This window comes from Hypanus sabinus, chromosome 9, assembly GCF_030144855.1.
Source record: "Hypanus sabinus isolate sHypSab1 chromosome 9, sHypSab1.hap1, whole genome shotgun sequence".
Taxonomy (NCBI): domain Eukaryota; kingdom Metazoa; phylum Chordata; class Chondrichthyes; order Myliobatiformes; family Dasyatidae; genus Hypanus; species Hypanus sabinus.
Window position 1 is genome coordinate 93,454,707 of NC_082714.1, and position 21,052 is coordinate 93,475,758.

The 21,052-nt window shown below is 41.6% G+C and overlaps 1 gene segment (V, D, J or C); it reads left to right on the forward strand.

The window, feature by feature from the left end:
• Positions 1-400: 400 nt before the first annotated feature.
• Positions 401-3,289, forward strand: LOC132399645 (immunoglobulin lambda constant 6-like). The segment is given in 3 exon segments: positions 401-528; positions 636-728; positions 2,660-3,289. Coding segments are annotated over 3 exon segments (519 nt in total).
• The last annotated feature ends 17,763 nt before the right edge of the window (positions 3,290-21,052 follow it).

Here is a 21,052-nt window from a genome sequence, read left to right on the forward strand (position 1 = left end):
ATTGTCGAGGTAATTCTGGGATGGCATAGAGACTTTGTTGAAATTTGATGTGACCTTGAAAGGTTTTGTTTTGAATTGCCATTCTGAGCTGAGTCAAGGAGCTGAGTGCCACCACCACCCACACTTATTGTTCCAGAGGGAAGCAGCTGAAACAATGTCTAAAATCAGTTTAGCCTGATAATTCTCCGATGTTCTACTGGCCTGGATATGTGATGCAACTGAAGATAAAACAATCTTGAAATTAGTGGTGAAGGTTTTAAAAATCAGCAAGGTGGCCATTCAATGGTTCCGAAGGTCAGCAAGTCAATCTCCGCCCACCTTCTTCCCCTGGCGCCGCCCACTCATTTACATCCCAATTAATAAGCGGACCCGAAGACCTCAGTTAGTAGACCCTGGAACCGGAGCGGTTACCGAAGTTTGCAGAACAGCGCATGGTTCGGTCGGAATTTTTGTTGAATTGTCTGCACCTGTCCGGAGGAATGTCCCCAGCGCTGCATCTCCTGTGGGTTCTGCTGGTCCATTTACCAGGTGATAGTAGGACTGGTTTACGCACGAATTATCCGTTTAAATTGGGATTACTGCTGATCTTTATTTTGCTCCAAGTCAACCAGTGATTTTATTGTGCTTTATTGCAGATATCCACGCGGCCCCAGTGCTCAATCAGAACCCAATGTCCGGACCTGTTTCCGCGGGACAAACCGTCCGCTTAGAGTGTCGGATACAGAACGGTAATGTTGGAAGTTACTACATGAACTGGTACCGACAGCGTCCCGGGGAGAGACCGCAGTGGGTGTTAGGACATAGCACAAGCAATAGCATAGACCGAGGGACGGGGATCACAGACCGTTTTCAACCGTCCAGGAACACCCAGAGCAACAGTCACATCCTGACCATCAGCCGTTTGGAGTCCGGGGATTCCGCTGTCTATTACTGTGCAGTGTGGGATAGTGGAGTTATCATCGGTCCAGGCACCATCCTGGATATCAAGAGTAAGTGACTCCCCCTTTCTGTTACAAACAATTCCTGCTACAGACACTCTCATTCCATACAGCTGGTTAAAACCCCATCCAGTGAAGGCCTGGGGGAGGTTCCATTTGGCACAAGGGGCAGTTCAGCCCATCGAGGCAGCCCCCAACAATCAAATTAATGTTCGTTTGAATTCTGAACAATTTTGTTTGGAGACTTTTGATCTATTTCAGTTGGTATAGCAAAATTCAATATTTCCGACATCCCTTCTCTTTAACACTATAGGCTTCGTCGAATGTATTGTTGGTATTGGTTTATTTTTGCCACTTTTCACAAGGTGCAATGAAAAGTTTGTCTTGCATTGTGCCCATAAAGATCACGCGATGACAGCTCAATGAGTTAAACAGTTTAATGCAGAATAAAATGTAACAGAGGAAGTGCAGTGCAGGTAGAGAAGTTGCAAGATGAGAAGGATGTAGATTCTGAGGTCAATCGTCCATTTTATCGCATGAGAGAACCATTCAATAATCTTATTACAGCGGCGCCCCTATCGTGTCAAATTAAACCAATCCCTGCTGTCTACAAATGCTCTCCATTCTCAGCACACCCATGTGTCCATCTAGCAGCTTCTTAGACGTCCCTATCGTATCTGCCTCCTCCACCTCATGTAGCCTCCACTCTGTAAAAAAGTACACAGTCACCGAGCTTCTCCAGTACATTTTCACACCTCTTGCCTTTCGATTTCTGCCCTGGGGAAAAAATCTTGACTGTCGATCCTATCGCTCTCTCCCATCCTGTCTTGAGTAATGTTCATACATAACTTGGGGAAATGATAGGTACTGCAAGCATGACATCTATCCTTCCCTCTTCATTCACCACCTCTGAGAACCTGTTAGTCGCGAATATTCCATAATATTTCCCGGTGCGGTAAATATAGGACCAGAGGGCAGGATGTTCACCATTTCAAGTTAACGCAATTCAGAGTCTGTGATTAAGAACCGTGTTAATATGATTGTAGAAAACACAGGAGAAGAACATCAGACTTTAAAAATAATGCACACTAGGGGAAGGTGTTGGGCACAAAGCAGGCTGGTCAAAGAGTCGAGCGGCAATAAACCGGGTTACCACAGGTTCGGAATGCAGACAGAGTCTGAACGAGTGGATTCACCTCTTCCCGCTTCTCACTGGTTCACAGGCTGCACTTTTTTCCGTCATTTCCTCTTCAGTCACTGGGTACCGAGGCTTGGATATTCACTGAGCTGTCCCGACCGCGGGACATCCCAAAGAACCTTCATTCTATTAACAGCTGAAGGTGTAGTATTCTCAGTTATTGCCCTAAGAGTTCAAGATTTGGGTATTTATTGGAGAACAACAAAGGGACCAATCATCTGGGCAAGGAGTGGGGTTTAGTGAAGAGGTTGAGTAGTGTTGAAGTTATCTTTTAACATAATGTAATGCCGAGAGCAGAGTGGATTCAAAAAGTGTTCTTTTGAAATAAATTATGTCACGTCGTAACCGCACAAGGCTGTGAATAATCCTGCAACTCTTCACTCAAAGATTTGTACCCGAGGGGTCAAATGTGCCGTATACTGAGTCCCAATGCCTGTGTTAATTCCGACGCTGGTGTTTCTATCTCTGAAAAGTCCATGAAATAATATTGTTTCTATTCCTATCCGTCTCCTCTCTCCCACAGGTAGCGATTCCCGAGTACCGTCAGTTCTCCTGCTCCCTCCTTCTCCAGAGGAGACCCGCTCGGATTCGGCCACTCTCTCCTGTCTGGTGAGTGGTTTTAAGCCGGGCTTGGTAGCGCTGCGCTGGAACGTGGATGGGGTGGAAACAGACAGTGGCGTGACGACAGGCGCCGTGTCCCTGGACACCGACCAGACCTACAGACTGAGCAGTTACCTGCGGGTTCCCACCGCTGCCTGGAACAAGGGCTCGAGCTATTCCTGCAGCGTGAGTCACAGCTCGCTGAGCTCGCCGCTGCGCAGCACCATCTCTTCATCCGCCTGTGCTCAGTGAGAGTGTGCCGGCTGTCAGTACACGCGGATTGTTTGCTCTTGTTTAATGCAGTGAAGCAATGTGCAGCAGCTCATTGCAATGTAATTGTGTAGTAATGTTCGCTTATGGGAACAGGCAGAATGTTTAATGATTTCAGAGCAGTTGGCGATAATAATCTATCTTTTGCACGGACAATTCTGTGTACGACTGTCCCCAGTGTGCTATATTTGAACTACCGCTGTGTGCAGAATCAGGAGCGATCTCCTGTACTGCGGTTGGAACTTGTGTAACACAACTCTAAATAAAAGAGGAAACAGCGATAGATCTATCGTGTCTTGTCTTTGCTCGATTGATGACAGTACGTTAGGGGGAATGGTTGCGGATATCGTGCCGTCCATGAGACTGAATCAGAATTATAGTTAAATCGACTCCGACATCTTATTCCGCTTTTCAGCTCTCTGTTTCCTGAGCGTTCTTTGGCCGTCGGCACTCAACTCCCACCACCCCCTTCCCCCTCCCCCGCCATCACCGGAACCTTCTATTCCTCATCGTTCTGCAGGTCTGCACTTCATTTACAACCATCTCTGTGGAGGAAGATCAACATTCTCACTGTGTTTTGGCCAAGACTTCCCACCATTCGGAGTGTGACATTGTAGGGATGTTTCCCCGAGACTTGACCATTGTCTCCATCAGTTCCGGTTAGTTACTGAATGACGGCCATCGGCCTCACTTCCCGTCCTGACACCACCGTCACCACCCACCACACCCACACACACCCGTTAATTTGCGTAACTCAGGGTTATCTTCAGAGTTTATTGTAAATTTGTTATCTAATTATGTACACATCTTCATATGCGACTATGGTTTTCATTTTCTTACAGGTTTTCATAGCAAAATGAAGAAACACAATAGATGCAGTGAAAAACTACACACAAAGACTGAGAAGCACAAAGAGGAATAGACACAAATAAATAAATGGATAGATACAAAAAATCCAGAGAGAAATAAATAAAACATGCATGAGTGATAAATCAATTAAATTTACTCAATTAAAAATAAATAAACAAACCGATAAAGGGATAATGGATTAATACTTAAATAATACTGAGGGCATGAGTTTGAAAGAGAGTCAAGAGATCTTGGAATCAGTTCAGAGATGTGGTGATTAGAGTCATCCACTTTGGTTTAGGAGCCTGATGTTTGAACCCTTCCTAAAGCCTGGAGTGCAGGATCTGAGACTGTAATTGTCAGATGGGATGGAGTTGCTGAAGCTTGAAAAAAAGTGTAAGATGACTACAGAGACCCGTTTAGTTATGGTAAAGGTTTATATTGTCTGATCTATAGCGTAGTCTTTATGGAGGAGGTAACTGATAAGACGACTGCGTTAGCTCCACAAACACACAGCGACATAAGTAACATTTCACACAAATTATTTACGGTTGCCTGACCTGCTGATTTTTTCAAGAATTTGGTGTAGAAATCTCTCTTCGTCATTAATGAGGTTTTTATGTTGTTTGGATGGTGTCAACCTTTTCCTGGGCTGGATAATCACTCTATTTATAGACTATACAGAGCAACGTGGGCAACATTAGAGAAAATGAATCCTGTGCATAATCTAGAAGTCAAATGAACAATCGGGCAACTGCCGCCGGCACTTGGTTTACTGGAACAATTAACATGTTTCACATCTTAAAACCTCTTTGAAAATGCTGAGATAGTCAAGAGCGTTATAAAACACTAAAAACAGGAAAATCAATGAACATAAAATAGAATACATTAAATATAAAATATTAGCTTTATTTGGCATACGTAGAAACAAACAAACAGCGCCGTTTGCGTCAAATCAAATCAAAAAGGATTGTGCTGTGGACAGATCGGAATTGTCAGCACGCTTTCGGTGACAACATGTATTTATTTGGTATTTACGCATTTACCTATCTGCCAGTCTTTATATCTATCTAACTGTCTGTCTGTCTACGTATGTGTGTATACATCTAGCCACCTGCAGATTTATCTATTTATTTATTTATCTATCTATCTATCTATCTATCTATTTATTTATTTATCTATCTATCTAGTTATTTATTTATTTATTTATTTATTCATTCATTCATTCACTCATTCATTCATTCATTCATTCATTCATTCATTCATTCATTCATTCATTCATTCATTCATTCATTCACAGATACAGTGTGTAACAGACCATTCTGGCCGAAGGAGCCGCACCACCCAGCAGCTCACTGTTTTGACCGAAGCGCAATCAGAGGACAATTTACAATAACCAGCTAACCTACTAACGGGACTTCTTTTGACTGTAGAAGGGAACCAGAGAACGTGAACGATGCTGCACCTGTCAGTATCTCCAGTTGAACTTTGTGTTTTTGTGTGATTTCCCCCCAGCCTTCTGTCTGTGGTTTTGTATTACCATGTTTGTTTTCATGCCCCATTATTACCTGTCCCAGCTCCTGCTTTACTCCGAACATTGCATGACTGAGTACTTCGCCTTTCACCTGTTTCTCGTTATTGCCAGTTTTCTGCCGCTTTTGTCTTATTGTGCCCCACCTATCATCTGGCTCGCTGTGCATTAGTCAGTGAATTTTAGTCCTGTGTTTTCACCTGTTTGTTGTCATATGGTGCCAATGAATTTTCCTGAGCCTTTCCAGCTTTCGTATCTACACGTAGAACCATAGAACACAGAAACATTCCATTTGGCTCTTCATGGATGTGCTGAACAATTTTTCTGCCTAGTCCCACTGACCTGCACCTGGCCTAGATCCCTCCATACTCCTCTCATCCATGTACCTCCCAAAGTTTTTCATAAATGTTAAAAGTAAGCCCGCATTTACCACTTCATCTGGCTGCTCATTCCACACTCCCACCACTCTCTTGGTGAAGAAGTCCGACCCCACCCCTAATGCTCCCTTTAAACTTTTCCCCCTTCACACTTAACCCATGTCCTCTGTATTCGTTCTCCCCTATCCTCAGTGGAAAGAAACCCTGCTTACATTCACTCTACCTATACCCATCATAATTTTATATACCTCTATCAAGTCTACCCTCATTCTTCTACGCTCCAGGGATTAAAGTCCTAACAGTTTTCAACCTTTCCCAATAACTCAGTTTCTCAAGTCCCGGCAACATCCTTGTAAACCTTCTCTGCATTCTTTCAACGTTATTAATATTCTTCATGTAATTCGGTGACCAAAACCGCACACAATACTCCAAATTCGGCCTCACCAATGCCTCATACAACCTGACCATAACATCCCAACTTTTATACTCAGTACTTTGATTTATAAATGCCAATGTACCAAAAGCTCTCTTTGCTACCCGCTCTACCTCTGACGCCACTTTTAGGGAATTTTGTACCTGCATTCGTAGATCCCTCTGTTCGACTGCATTCCTCAGTGCCCTACAATTTACCTTGTACGTTCTACCTTAGTATTTCCTTCAAAGTGCAATACCTCACATTTGTCTGTATTAAACTCCATCTGCCATTTTCAGCCCATTTTTCCAGCTGGTCCAGATCCCTCTGCAAGCTTTGAAAACCTTCTACACTGTCCACCACAGCACCAAACTTTGTATCATCAGCAAATTTGCTGATCCAATTTACCATATTATCATCCAGATCATGGAGATAGATGAAAAATAACAATGGACCCAGCACTGATTCCTGTGGCACATCATCAGCCACTCAGAGAAGCACTACCACTCTCTGACTTCTCCCACTTAGCCAATATCTAATCCAATTTAATACCTCACTATGTATACCCAGCGACTGAATCTTCCTAAATAACTCCCATGCGGGACTTTGTCAAAGGGCTTACTGAAGTCCATGTATACAACAACTGCTGCCTTCCCTTCACCCACTTTCCTTGTAACCTCCTCGAAAAACTCTAATAGACATGTTAAACATGACCTTCCACGCACAAATCCGTGTTGACTCTCCCTAATAGTCCCTGTCTATCTAAATACTTGCAGATCCTATCTCTATCTCTTAGTAATCCTTCCAATAATTTATCTACAATGGAAGTCAAAGTTACCGACCTATCATTTCCCGGATTACTTTTAGAACCTTTTTTTAAACAACAGAATAACATAAGCTTTCCTCCAATCCTCTGGCACCTCACCCGTAGATAACAAGATTTTAAATATTTCTACCAGGGCCCCTACAATTTCAAAACTCTTCTCCTTCAAGGGCCGAGGGAATACCCTGTAAGGTCCTGAGAATTTATTTACTCTGTTTTTCCTCAAGATAGCAAGCACCTCCTCCTCTTCACTCTGTATAGGTTCCATGACCTCACTACTTGTTTGCTTTATTTCTATTGACTCCATGCCAATTTCCTTCGTAAATACAGACACAAAAACCCATTTAAGATCTCCCCCATTTCTTTTGGTTCCATATAGAGCCGACCACTTTGATGTTCAAGAGGACCAATTTTATCCCTTACTATCCTTCTGCTCTTAATATACCTGCAGAAGCTCTTTGGGTTAACGTTCACGTTGATTGCCAGAGCTACCTCATGCCATCTTTTAGCCCTCCTGATTACTTTCTTAAGTATTTTTTGCACTTTTTGTACTCCTCAAGTACCTTATCTACTCCCTGTTTCCTATACGTGTCATACATCTTTCTCTTTTGCTTTATCAGAGGTCTAATATCGCCAGAGAAACAAGGTTGCATATCCTTATTCAATTTTCCTTTAATCTTGACAGTAAGATACAAACAGTCTCAAAATTTCTTCTTTGAAGGCCTCCCACTTACCAACGACATCCTTGCCAGAGAACAACCTGTCCCAATCCATGCTTTTCAGATCGTTTCTCATTTCTTCAAATTTAGCTTTTTTCCAGTTTAGAAACTCAACCCGAGGACCAGATCTATCTTTATCCACGATCAAGTTGAAACTAATGGTGTTGTGATCACTGGAACCAAAGTGTTCCCCTACACACACTTCCATCACCTGTCCTAAGTCGTTTCCTAATAAGAGATCTGATATTGCATCCTCTCTCGCTGATACCTCTATATATTGATTTAGAAAACTTTCCTGGACGTATGTTACACACTCTAAGCCGTCTAGGCCTTTAACAGTGTGGGAGTCACAATCAATACTTGGGAAATTAAAATACCTTACTATCAAAATTTTATGTTTTCTGCAGTTGTCTGCTATCTCTCTGCAGATTTGTTCCTCGAATTCTCGCTGACTATTGGGTGGTCTAAAATACAACCCTGATTAATGTGGTCATGCTTTTCCTGTTTCTCAGCTCCACCCATGTGGCCTTGGTAGGCAAGCCTTCTAATCTGCCCTGCCTGAGCACTGCTGTAACATTTTCCCCGACTAGCAATGCAACCACCCACCCTTCATCCCTCTGCCTCTATCACGTCTGAAACAACGGAAAACTGGAACATTAAGCTGCCAGTCCTGTCCCTCCTGCAGCCATGTTTCACTAATTGCTACAATGTCATAATTCCACGTGTCAATCCACGCACTCAGCTCTTCAGCTTTCCTCAAAATACTCCTCTTAAGATTATTACCACGACACACAACTCTTCTATTTGTAACTTTCCATGAAACTTTAACATCACTTGTTTTCATCCCCGCTCCACTATCTACTCTGGCACTCTTGTTCCCATTCCCCTGCAAATCTAGTTTAACCTCCTCCCACCCCCAATAGCACTATCAAAACTCCCTGCAAGGATATTGCTCCCCCTGTAGTTCAGGTGTAACCCGTCTCTCATGTACAGGTCCCACCTGCCCCAGTAGAGGATCCAATGATCCTGAAATCTGAAACCCTGCCCCATACACCAGTTCTGCAGCCACGTGTTCATCCTCCAGAGCATCCTATTCTTACCCTCACTGGCACGTGGCACTGGTAGGAATCCTGAGATTACCACCCTCGAAGTTATGCTTTCTAACTTCCTACCAAGCTGTCTATACTCACTCTTCAGGACCTCCTCACTCTTTCTGCCTACGTCATTGGAATCGATGAGTACCATGACATCTGGCTGCCCACACTCCCATTTCAGAATGCCGTGCACGTCATTAGAGACATCCCTGACCCGGCACCCAGGAGGCAACAAACCATCCTGGAGTCTCTGTCGCGACAACCCAAGGCTCATCACCGCTGGAGACTCGATAGCATTACACATTTCGCCTCCGACCTGTGTCATAAATACACCTTATGTTGAATGTTAATCTTCTGGATTATATGTCATTAAGTGTTAAAATATTTGTGGTAATATTATTTTGTCTGCTGCTTGTGAGTCATATACACCTTGTTGTAAACCTTAGTCCGGAAGAACTGTAGTTCGTTTGATTGACTGGCTATGAATCTGAACTTCAAGACGGAAGTGAAGGTAAATATATTTCGCCCAATGAAGGTTATAAAGTGGAGTAATCAGTCTGTAAGGTGGTCTCAGGTGGCGTCGATAAATGGCGTGTCTTTGCGAGCATCTCCGATAGGAATGGTCAACATTTCCCAGTTAGGTCTGCTGCAGCTGAAATCCATAGTTGCTGGTGCGTCACCAAGTAACATCGGCGAACTCCATTGCCGCTGCTTGATCCTCCGAGTGTGCCCAGCATTCTCTACTTCTCTTGATTTTCAATTTTGTTTGCAAAAATCACTTGCATAATAATATATATCTGGAAATTTGGTGGGTGGAGATGTACATAAGACCATACGACCATAAGACATAGGAACAGAAGTAGGCCATTCGGCCCATCGAGTATGCTCCGCCATTCCATCATGGCGGATCCCGGATCCCAGTCAACTCCATACACCTGCCCTCTTGCTATATCCTTTGACGCCCTGACCAATCAGTTTACTGATCAGTCACTCAGTCAACCTGCGCCTTAAATGTACCCATGGCCTTGGCCTCCACTGCAGTCTGTGGAAGAGCATTCCACGGATTTACTACGTTCTGCTTTTATTTCTGTTCTAAATGGTCGCCTTTTTTAAGACTGTGGTCTCTAGCTCTGCATACCATTACCGTAGGAAACATCCTCTCCACATCCACCATATCTAGTCCGTCCAACTTTCGGTTAGCTTCAATAAGATCACCTCCACCTTGCAATCTTCTAAATTCCGGAGAGTACAGGCCCAAAGCGGCCAAATTATCCTGGCGTGGAAACTGAAAAAAAAGATAGCAGAAAATACAATTCATAGAATTAGGAATTCAAGAACAAAAATGATAAAAAGAACATAAGTTAAGATAAATTAAAGAAGCTGTTGAAGTGTTTTACAAACCACAATATTCGAAAGTTCTAGGGGAAAACATAACCGAAATTGACACATTCCTGAATGCTCTAGAGTTACCCACTTGAAGCGAAGAACAAAATAGAACGATGACTGTTAACATAACTGAAGTTGAATTATAAGCGCAATTAGCAGGGTAAAATTAAGCGAGTCACCAGGATCAGATGGGTATACGGCAGAGTGGTACAAAGGATTTAAAAATGAATTAATTTCTGTCGTACTCCCCACACTGAGCTGGGCTCTAATAAAGACACAAGTGCCACCCAGCTGGAAGGAAGCGATAATCTCAGCTATACCGAAAGAAGGCAAGGATAAAATGGAATGTGGGTCATTTAGACCGATATCCGTTCTTAATGTAGATTATTGATTATTTAGCTCCATCATGGGCAAACAATTAGAAGAGTTTCTATCCAGACTGATTGTTACATACCCCGTGGGTATCTTGTGACTGTCTTATCACCATGATGTAATTGAGTATCTGGTGGACATGGTGGAATGGTGTTGTGATGGTAGGGTGATGTAATTTCCCGCCAGTTTTAAGTCACGTTACGACCTGTTCCAACAGGTAAAAATGGAACAACCTGCTGTGACGCAGGAGATTTTTGTGTTTAGTCGTCGTTATTTACTCCTTTATGCTGCTTATTTGATTTCATGACGCAGTTTCATTTTAAAGTGGAGTTTTTATTTCTACTGTAAGAGTCTCAAAGGTTTTTGCCGACAGATTCAAAAACGCTGCCAGTTGTGGTTTGATTTACTTTTAACGTATTGGAGAGTGAAGATTGTATCGAAGTACGGGAACCCGGAAGGATCCAGTAAAGTTGGTGTCGTCGGTATTTTAATACAGGATGTATTGGTCTTCGTTCAAGGAAGCAGTAAATTGGTTCAAGGAAGCAGTAAATTGCAACCGGGATAACCCGTGCATTGTAGTAAGAGCAGAAAGGATTGGATGTAGCGTTATTCGTTCAAGGAAAAGGTCAGTTCCTTTAAGCCGTTTTTATTTCCTTCGTCGTAAATCCTTCAGGAATGGCATATTTTAGCTTGGATCAACAGCAACGTCACGTCGTCGAGGAATTCGTTTAATCAGGAAAGTCTCTCCTAATTGACTGTGTAAATCATTCGGACTTTTACAACAGTGTTCGCATTTACTGCTTTAACATTTGTTCGAGTTGCCGTACAGCAGTTAACTTCTGGTTAAGTTAGTCGTTCTTTTACTTTTCATTTGTATTGAGAAGTGTTTAATAAATGTTTAATCTGTCTTAATTCTATATTCATTGTTGCCAGAGACCTACCGTAGCATAACACTGATACCTAACGACCAGACAGGTTTTATATAACAACGCCAAACACAAGACAATACACGAAGGAAACTTCACATTACGGATAATATATACAAAAAAATCGAAGCAATAGTGATAAGTGCAGACGCTGAAAATGCATTTGAGTCGACCGATGGGAATATTGTTTACAGAGTTTCACATAGATTTGGTTTCCATGACACAATTATTAAAATTGTACACGCACCATATGACAACACTACTGCTAGGATTAAAATCAATGGATATTTATCAAATAGCCTTACCCTAGAATGTGGCACGAGACAGGGTTGTGCCTGGTCACCGCTACTCTTCGCATTATATCTGGAACCATTAGCACAATTCATCAGACAAAATGAAAATATCAGGGGTATTACTATTAAAGGGACAGAGCATAATTTGGCCTGTTATGTGGATTACATTTTGATCTATCTAGGGCAAGCAACATATTCTTTACCTAAGTTGATGCAATCCTTTGAACAATATGGTCAATTATCAGGATACAAGATCAACATAGATAAACCCCACTTACTTTCATGTAATTATAGCTGACCAAGAGAAATTCAAAGTAGATAACCCTGGGCATGGCAAAGAGAGTCTTTCAAATATTTGGGCATCCTTATGCCACAAGGTTTGGCAAAATTATCAGAATGCAATTATCAGCATATATATTAAAAAATTAAGGTAGATATAACAAGAATATACTGCCCAGGATATTATAACTCTCTCAAACACTACCAATAGAGATGAATCAAAATCAGTTCAGTGAATGGAACAAGATATTATCAAGATATATTTGGCAAGATAAAAGGTCCAGAGTTCGTCTCAAAACATTGCAGTTAGCCAAGGATAAGGGGGATGGGGTCTACCTTCTCTGAGAGATTATTATTTTGCTGCACAATTGAGAATTGTGATGTGTTGAGGCAACCCATCATCTGACACTCTTTGGAGAAACATTGAGGATGCGGGTACTTCCCATCCTGATACAGGCAATTTTGGCTGATAACAACCTACAAAGATACATATGTACTATTGATAAACCATGGGTGAAATGGACTCTGACAATAAGAAAAGGTATTATAAAAGGATATGAACTAGAGAGAGATATTGTAATTCTTAAATGGTGTACAAATGACTCGGATTTTACGCCGAATAAACTGGATGCTAGATTTCAGGACTGGACAGTTAAAGGAATAACAGTTCTTTGCAACATAATGCAGGAAGAAACACTGTTCAATTTTGGAATGCTTAATTTAAAGACGAACAGTTATTAGAAAAACAAGAATTTTATCGGTATTTACAGATGCGACAATATGCTAATAGGTTGGTTAAAATGCAATTAAGGCAAGTACGTGTTTGATAGAGCAACTTAGAAAAAACATGTAATTCAGATAACGATAGTAGTATCATTTCAAGCGTGTATAAGGGTTTATCAAATCTTAAACACATTCGACTTCATACATTAAGCAAAATGGGAGAAGGAAGGAAGGAAGGATAATTATATTTGAGGAAGAATGGACAAAAATATGCAGGTATCAATGGAAGTGTTTTATAAAATAAGGTATTTTATTACACTCTCTCAGAAATCACATTATGATAGTAATCTCCCTGTTTTCTGAAGAAATTGTGGAAATCTAAATGAAAACCATTATCATATTTTCTGGGAATGCCCCGTTATCAAAAACGAATGGAGTGGGATACACAACGCCCTACAAGACATCTTTAAATGTGAAATAGCCTTAGAAAATTAGACCATATATTTTGGGAATATATCTCAAGATTGGTTGAAAAGAGATAAATATTTAATGAATATACTGCTTGTGAATGGTAAAAAGACTTACTAGGAAATGGTTATCACGGGAGAGCCCAACCTTCAATGCATGGATGGAAATTACAACGGAGATTAACAAAATGGAGAAGATAATAGGATCTGTTTATCATAATTTGGAATAATTTGATTCATACTGGGAAAATGGTTTAACTACATAACACCGTATAGGTCTGATTTTATTTTCACGAATCGATGAATATGTTACAAGTAATAGACCACTCCCTACTTGTACATAGTTTTCTCCTTTCGCTTGTTCTTTCTTTTCTCTCTTTTTTATAACTGTATACCTCAGATAAATATTATGTGGAAATTTGCGACATTTATGACTGTATGATATTTATGTACCTTATCTGAAATACATCTTATGGAAATTGTTGTTGATGATGAACTTCAATAAAAATAATTTACAAAAAAAAAGGCTTTGAATATGCTTGAATGACAACATCAACGTTAGTCATGAAAAATGAGCCCGTAGAAATATTGTTAATCCCTGAGCGTCAGGTCTTGAGTCGTTCAAAGAGTTTCAGGTTGACCCAAGGTTCGGTAGGTTTCGATCCAACAAGCTAGAAACCAATCGGATTATCATCTGTGGGCAGAGGAGGATGCACCTCAAGAAAGGCATGAAGGATCTGCGCTTGGGACTAGAATATATACCAAACATTGTGAATTAAAGTTATCGCACAGCGTAATCTACCATTGTTTAGAGGAGTCCCGACTGTGCCGATCTTCCACTTCGAGACACCTCCTTAAATAACTCAAGCACATTCGTAAACTATGTCTCCCGTTTCATAAGTCGGACTCCGCTCATACCCATCATTCTTATATCGAATATCAAGTTTGTGCATCTGTTATAGGTTCTCAGATAGCGTCGGTACCTGAGCCGTACTGCCGTGTGTCTGACGCGTTGAGGATTAAGGATTGTGACCCCGTGTATTGAAAGAACATTATCTGACCAATTTATAGTTTATTACGGAAATGTCTTATACGTCCGAAAATGGCAGTAATCCCTAGTATACCAGCAGTCGGTCTATGCAGTTAGTTGCTAATTACTTCACATTTACCACTGCCTCTCACTGCGTCATGACTTCCTTATGCATTTCCCAATATTACATTCCCCCGCACCCCCTAAATGAGAATAGTTCCCAAGTACACCATTCTTTCATGGAATCTTATATATCGAGTAAAGCAAAATATTTTAAGGGTTACCAAGTTCCTAAAGTCTGCAAAGGGTTAGACAGGGCATGAATGCTTCAATGCCTCTCCGAGGAGATATTGAAAGATTATGTGGCGAGGTTTGGGAATGTAACAATTGATTTTCAAATGGTCATGACTGAGGATAAAATCGGCAAATGACATGTTTGCCTTTAATGGCAGGAGTGTTGAGTATAAAAGTATAGTATCATGCTGCATCGAAATAAAACTCTGGCCAGACCGCCCGTGGAGTATTGCGTGCAGTCGGGTTACTCACAGGGTCACAATGAAATGGCAAACATCATTCACAAAAAGCGTCCTCTTGAAGTACAAACTCGTGAAAAGTAACTCCGTTTACTATAAATACAAGCCACATCCAGTTTTAGGGCCAGTGTCCTGCAAATTGCATTATGGCATATACTTTATTACTGATAGGACATTTTTTGTTAACTTCCTGGATATAATATTAAATGAAAAATAAAACAAGAACAACTTACTTAGTATATACAGCCACTCGAAGCACACATAACACACATAATTGAATAAGTGAAAACCGCTAGATATATGCTGAATAAAAAGAAAAATTGAAAGTCTGAAAGCTATGAACAGCGAATTCATGTTCTGATAGCAATACCTACAACTAGTGCCATTTCAACGTGGCTACACAAAGGCATTAAATATTAAGCATACAAAGCAACATTTATATCACAAAACTAAACTCCACATCGAGAATTGGGCGTGCTTGGCTGTGCCCGGAGCTCATATCGTAACGGGGTGAGATGAGAAAAAATAGTGATAAGATTTCAGCAGTAAAAAAAATGTCATTATCATCGTTATTGTGTGCCGTGTCCTACCTAACTGTTATCAATACTCTTCAGAGATTGCCTGGTTTATGTGGTCGTATAAACAAGACTCCTGATATGCATCAGCGGCTCATACTATCATCCACAAGCTGATGGCTTCACTTAACCCTTATTCGGGCCAAAGCAGGTGCTACCACTTGCTCAAAGCTGACCTGCATGCTGGAGTTGCGAAAGAACACCTTAAATCTCTTTTGCTCGAGACGTATGTCTACCCCACCACCTAAAGTAAAAATATGACAAAGGCATTGAACACTTTCGCTGTACCCGGATCAACTTATTCATTTGGCAGAATACCTTGGCCCGAAACCGATCTTGAAAAGTTATGAAGAAAAAGAAGAACTGAAATGACTAATCTCAGAAAACAATATGAATGCTTGAACGCACTTACAGTAACACTACCTTGGACAGAATGAGGAAGAGTAATAACCGATATTAAAATACACACCCGTTAGCTATCACTTTTAAGGATATACTTTCATCAACGAAAAGAGGATTCAGCACTCCACGCTAGCATGTGCAACATTGCTAGCATATACAAACGACTAATCTTCAAGGAAAACACAACCCAGAAAGATGAGGAAATTGTCAGCATAGAAGAAAGGTTTAACCAATTGAAGAGCATGATCCTCCATGGAGCACTTCCCACGATCGGAGCAGACTAGACGTCGACAAAGAATCGTCGAATGCCTGACTCGAAGATGAAGACCGCTTCCCAGGAACAGAGGAACTCTTTGTGGCATAAATGCCGACTATGCCAAGAGGAACCAGGAATATTACAAACGTTCACAGGTCTCTGCAGCAGCTGAACTCCGCCTTGCTACCCACCCCGGCACAATCAACTGACAAACGTCATTCACTAAAATCTCGCTCGAGAAACCAAAATCATAAAAGACACTGTACCTGACCATTAATGAAAACCTAATTCAGTTTTAGAGTCGGAACCCTTCAAATTATATAATGACTGAACGAGAGAAAATGTGCAGACGCTGGAAATAAAAATAATACACACAAAATGCTGATGAAGGGACTCGACTGTTTACTCTTTTCCATAGACTGTGCCCGGCCTGTGGAGTTACTCCAGCATTTTATGTGTATTACTATCTGATGACCGATCCTTTATTACCGAAAGGCCGATCCGTAAGAACCGACTGGATGTAATATTATCGGACAAAAAGCAAACAAGCCATTTCAAGCTCTGATAACATACAGAAATGAATACGCGAAAATCACGAGATGTATGCTAAATTAAAAGAGGAACATGGAAGTCTATGGTACACGAACAGGGTATACTAAACACAGCATTGAGAAGTAGGCATGCTTGACTATGCCAGTACCTCATATTTTACCAGCCTGAGCTGAGAAAAAGTAAAAATGATCAGATCTCAATTGTAAATCTGTCCGAATAGTAATATCTACAACTAGTTAATCCTACAGTCACTACACAATAGGATTAACCAATTAGGCCTACACAAAAATATTTCTATAAATCCCCAGAAAGCGACAATGCAAAATACCTCTAGAAAGTTTCTAGCAATTGAGAAATAAATGTGCCTGGCTATGTCCGTACCTCAGGTTTTAACAGTGTGAGCTAGGCAAAAAATAGAACAACAATATCAGTAGAAGCAATATACACAGGGAGACGACGAATAGTGGGAAACGCTTTTTCCAGGACTTCAGACATCCCAACCGTCAGGGACTTCTGTCTAATTCGCCCCACTCCCAGCCACAACTAAGTTCTGCGTCTACTCTTCTAAACCCATTGGCTGCAATTATAACACAGAGCCTCAAAAAAGGGACTGCAGTAACTATTCATAGTTATATGGATATGCCAGGAAAAAGCGAACCGTCAGCAGAACTACGATCTTTAGGTGAGAGATTGAAGCAAAAATGAAGATAACCAGGATGACAAGGCGCTCAAGAAAGATCGGTCTGGGAAGATACCAGCCTAGAGAAAGAGAATTGTTGCTTGGGGAAATCATAGCCTCCAAGCCTTCATTTGGTTGTCATGTGAATCACTCGAAACAGATATACATTAATTCTAAAGAGGAAGAGAGAGAGCAAAATAAATAAACGAACTCGTCAAGAACATCAGGCATTTAAGTAAAGGTTCACCTCCAGTTGCTCAAAGGGCTATTCGGATTGGGAAAACAATTATGGGGTTGGTGAAGATGAGCAAATCCTTAAATGAATAAATACAGATAAATACTAACTGTGATGTTGATGAAACAGCGAGTTACTCCAGCTGACATAACACCTTAAGTCATAGTAGCGGAATTAGACCATTTGGCCCATCGAGTCTGCTCTGGTTTTCCATCACAGATGAGTATCAATATTTTATGTGCAAAACGTCGTCTCACCTTGATCTGATTCAATTGTATGTTGCAACACGCTCTTGATTCTCGTTTTTCCCGCAACCACAAGTAGCACGATGCAGGTATAGACTCCGCCATTCCTCCAGGTTACCAAATGGATCATCACCTGACTTATAGCACTATAGCTCTGTTCAGGGTCAAATGTGCCCGGATCGCTCCATCCTTCCATGATCTGTCCCGATATGCTGCAGTAAAAGACAATTTGGACGCAAGAAAGGCCGCTGACAAGATGCACCAGGGGAACCGGCCTGTTACTCTCAGACGGCGGGACAAATACCAGGATGTAGCTCCGGTTGGTGGTGCCGTCTGGACAGAAATTGATACAGCGTTAACCGCAGCTTCAATAGAAGTATATGGCTGATTATAATCCCGGATTTCCAGCACTGATGTGCGTCTTTTTGTAAGTAGTCCTCGAGCCGGTCTGTCAACAGTCGGTGATTTGATCGCTACCGGGGTTTCGGCCGCACGCTGTTTGTGCCACAGGATATAGCTCGCGGCCTCCAGTTTCTGCTTGTGTCACAGGTAAGTTCAACCGTCTGACCACATCTACTGTCATTGCAGCCGGATTCGAGAAAGGGCTTGGGGTTTTCAACTAGAATTATTATCAGTTAGTCGTAATAATCTACTACGAAATAGAAAGAAGTAGAAATTCGTTTCTGTTTATTTGTTAAGGTATCTGAACAACATCGAAGGGAAGACCAGAAAAGCAAATGTGTGTGGTAGATAGATAGATAGAGAGAGAGAGAGAGAGAGAGAGAGAGAGAGAGAGAGAGAGAGAGAGAGAGAGAGAGAGAGAGAGAGAGAGAGAGAGAGAGAGAGAGAAGAGAGAGAGAGAGAGAGAGAGAGAGAGAGAGAGAGAGAGAGAGAGAGAGAGAGAGAGAGAGAGAGAGAGAGAGAGAGAGAGAGAGAGAGAGAGGGAGAGAGAGGGAGAGGGAGAGAGAGAGAGAGAGAGAGAGAGAGAGAGAGAGAGAGGGGGGGGGAAGAGATGCAAGAGATGAATGGATGGGCGAAGAAAGGGAAAGAGTTAGAGACAGATAGGGACAGAAATTGCCTTAAATACTCCCAAAGGACGTGGGCTCCACAGCTGCCTGTGCTAATAAATTCCATAACTGCACCACCTTCTGGCTAAAGAAATTTCTCATCATCTCTGTTTTAAATGGACACGCCTGAGGCTGTGCCCTCTTGCACAAGACTCCCCCATCATGTGAAACATGCTTTCTACATCTACTCTGCCTAGGTATTTCAAAGTAGGGTAGTTTTAAAAGAGATTCCTCCCTCCCCCTACCTTCTACATGCCAGTGAATATAGACTCAGCGCGTTCCCCCTGTGATAAGGCTTTCATTCTCAGTCATCCTTGTGAACCTCACTTGAATTCTCTTCAATGCCAGCACATTTTCTTTCAGATGAAGAGCTCGAAATAGTTTACAACACTCAAGATGAGCCGCACCAGTGTCTTGTAAAGCCACAGCATCACACACCTGACCTTGTATTCTAGACCTCTTGAAATGAATGCTAAATTGCATTTGCGTTCCACATCACCGACTCCACCTGCTGTAACGGTCCCTTCTGGAAAACGCCCACCTGGCTATTTTCCTCAGGAATTGGGCCTCAATCACCTCGTTGAGTTCCCAATCATTCCTAGGTTCCACTAACAGCAAACACATGCTTTCCATCAGCAAATGCAGTATAAAAACCCCGTGACCACAACAAGGAGCTGCCAGTTCGTTGGTCGAGTCATGTACGAACAACCTTGTTCTATGGTTCTTAGGACTATCAGTTCTAAGTCTAGAATCGTTCCCGAATTCTCTACTGAAACCAATACTCCGGGTAAAGACTCCCTTGGCAACCATTCCGCGCCCGTGTTCAGCACTTGGGTTCGTTCCTTGGAACACCTGCACGATAATATTTAGTGTTTTCTGCACAAGGGCTACCAAGGCCCTTTACATATCAGATTTTGGGATTTTTTTTCGTATTTAGAAGATAGTCTGCTCAATTATTTCTTCTACATGTCCATGCATTTTCCAGCATTGTATTTCATTTGCCACTTTCTTGCTCATTTTCACAATCTGTCTAAATGCTGCAGCATACCTGTTTGCTCAACACTACCTGCAACTACACCTATCTTCGTAACATCTGCAGAATTAGCAAGGAAGCCATCTATTCCGGAATCTAAATAATTAATATGGAGCATAAAACGAAGCCGTCCGAATACTGACCCCTGCAGAACACTACTAGTCACTGGCAGCCAATCAAAAAAAGTTTCCTTTTATTCCCTCTCACTGCCCTTGCCAATCATCCAATGTTGTAATCGTGCCAGTAACCTTTCAGTAATACTATGAGCTCTTAACTTGGCAAGCAGCTTCATGCATGACACCTTGTCAAAAGCCTTCTTAAATTCCAAATATAAAAGATCCACCTCCTTTATCTATTCTACATGTAATCTCATTATAGAATTTTAACAGGTTGGTCAGGCAAGAATTTCTCTGAAGGGAAGCCCTCTGGCAGCATGCCAGAGTTCATGATTCTTGCAAGATCATTACTAATGCCTGCACAATGTCTACAGCTACCTCCTTCAGAACCCTATGGGGCAGTTCATCTGGCCTGGATGACTTATCTTAGTCGTTTCAGCGTTTTACCTTCTCCTTTGTAATAGTAACTGCACTCACTTCTCTTCACTGCACCCTGCAAAAGCTGGCACAGTGCTAGCGTCTTCCACAGTGAGGACAGATGCAAAATAAGCATTTGGTTAATCTATTATTATTTCTCTGCACTCATTTTCCCATCGGTCTTATATCAACTCTCACTTCTTTCTTTTTTACATACTTCGGAAAAGCTGTTACTAAACACTTTGATATAGTTTGTGAGCTTGTTTTTATTTTTCATCTTTTCTCACCTAATGATGATTTTCATTGCTCTCTAGGTTTTGAAGAGCTGCCCAATCGTCTGTCTTCTCACAAATTTTTGCATTGTGATATGCCCTCTGTTTTACTTTTACATTAGCTTGGTTTTCCCTTGTCATCCCAGGTTGTGCTATTTTTCCAAATGACTATTTATTTATTGTTGGATTACATCTATCCGACATCTTTCCCATTTTTTCCCAGAATCTCACACCACTGATGCTCTGCTGGCATCTCCTTCCAACCTACATTGGTCAACTGCTCTCTCATGCAACTGAAATTTCCTCTACTCCACTGACAACTGCCAACCACAAACATCCTTCAGCCACGATTTCAGTGATGGCCACAACATCATACATGACGA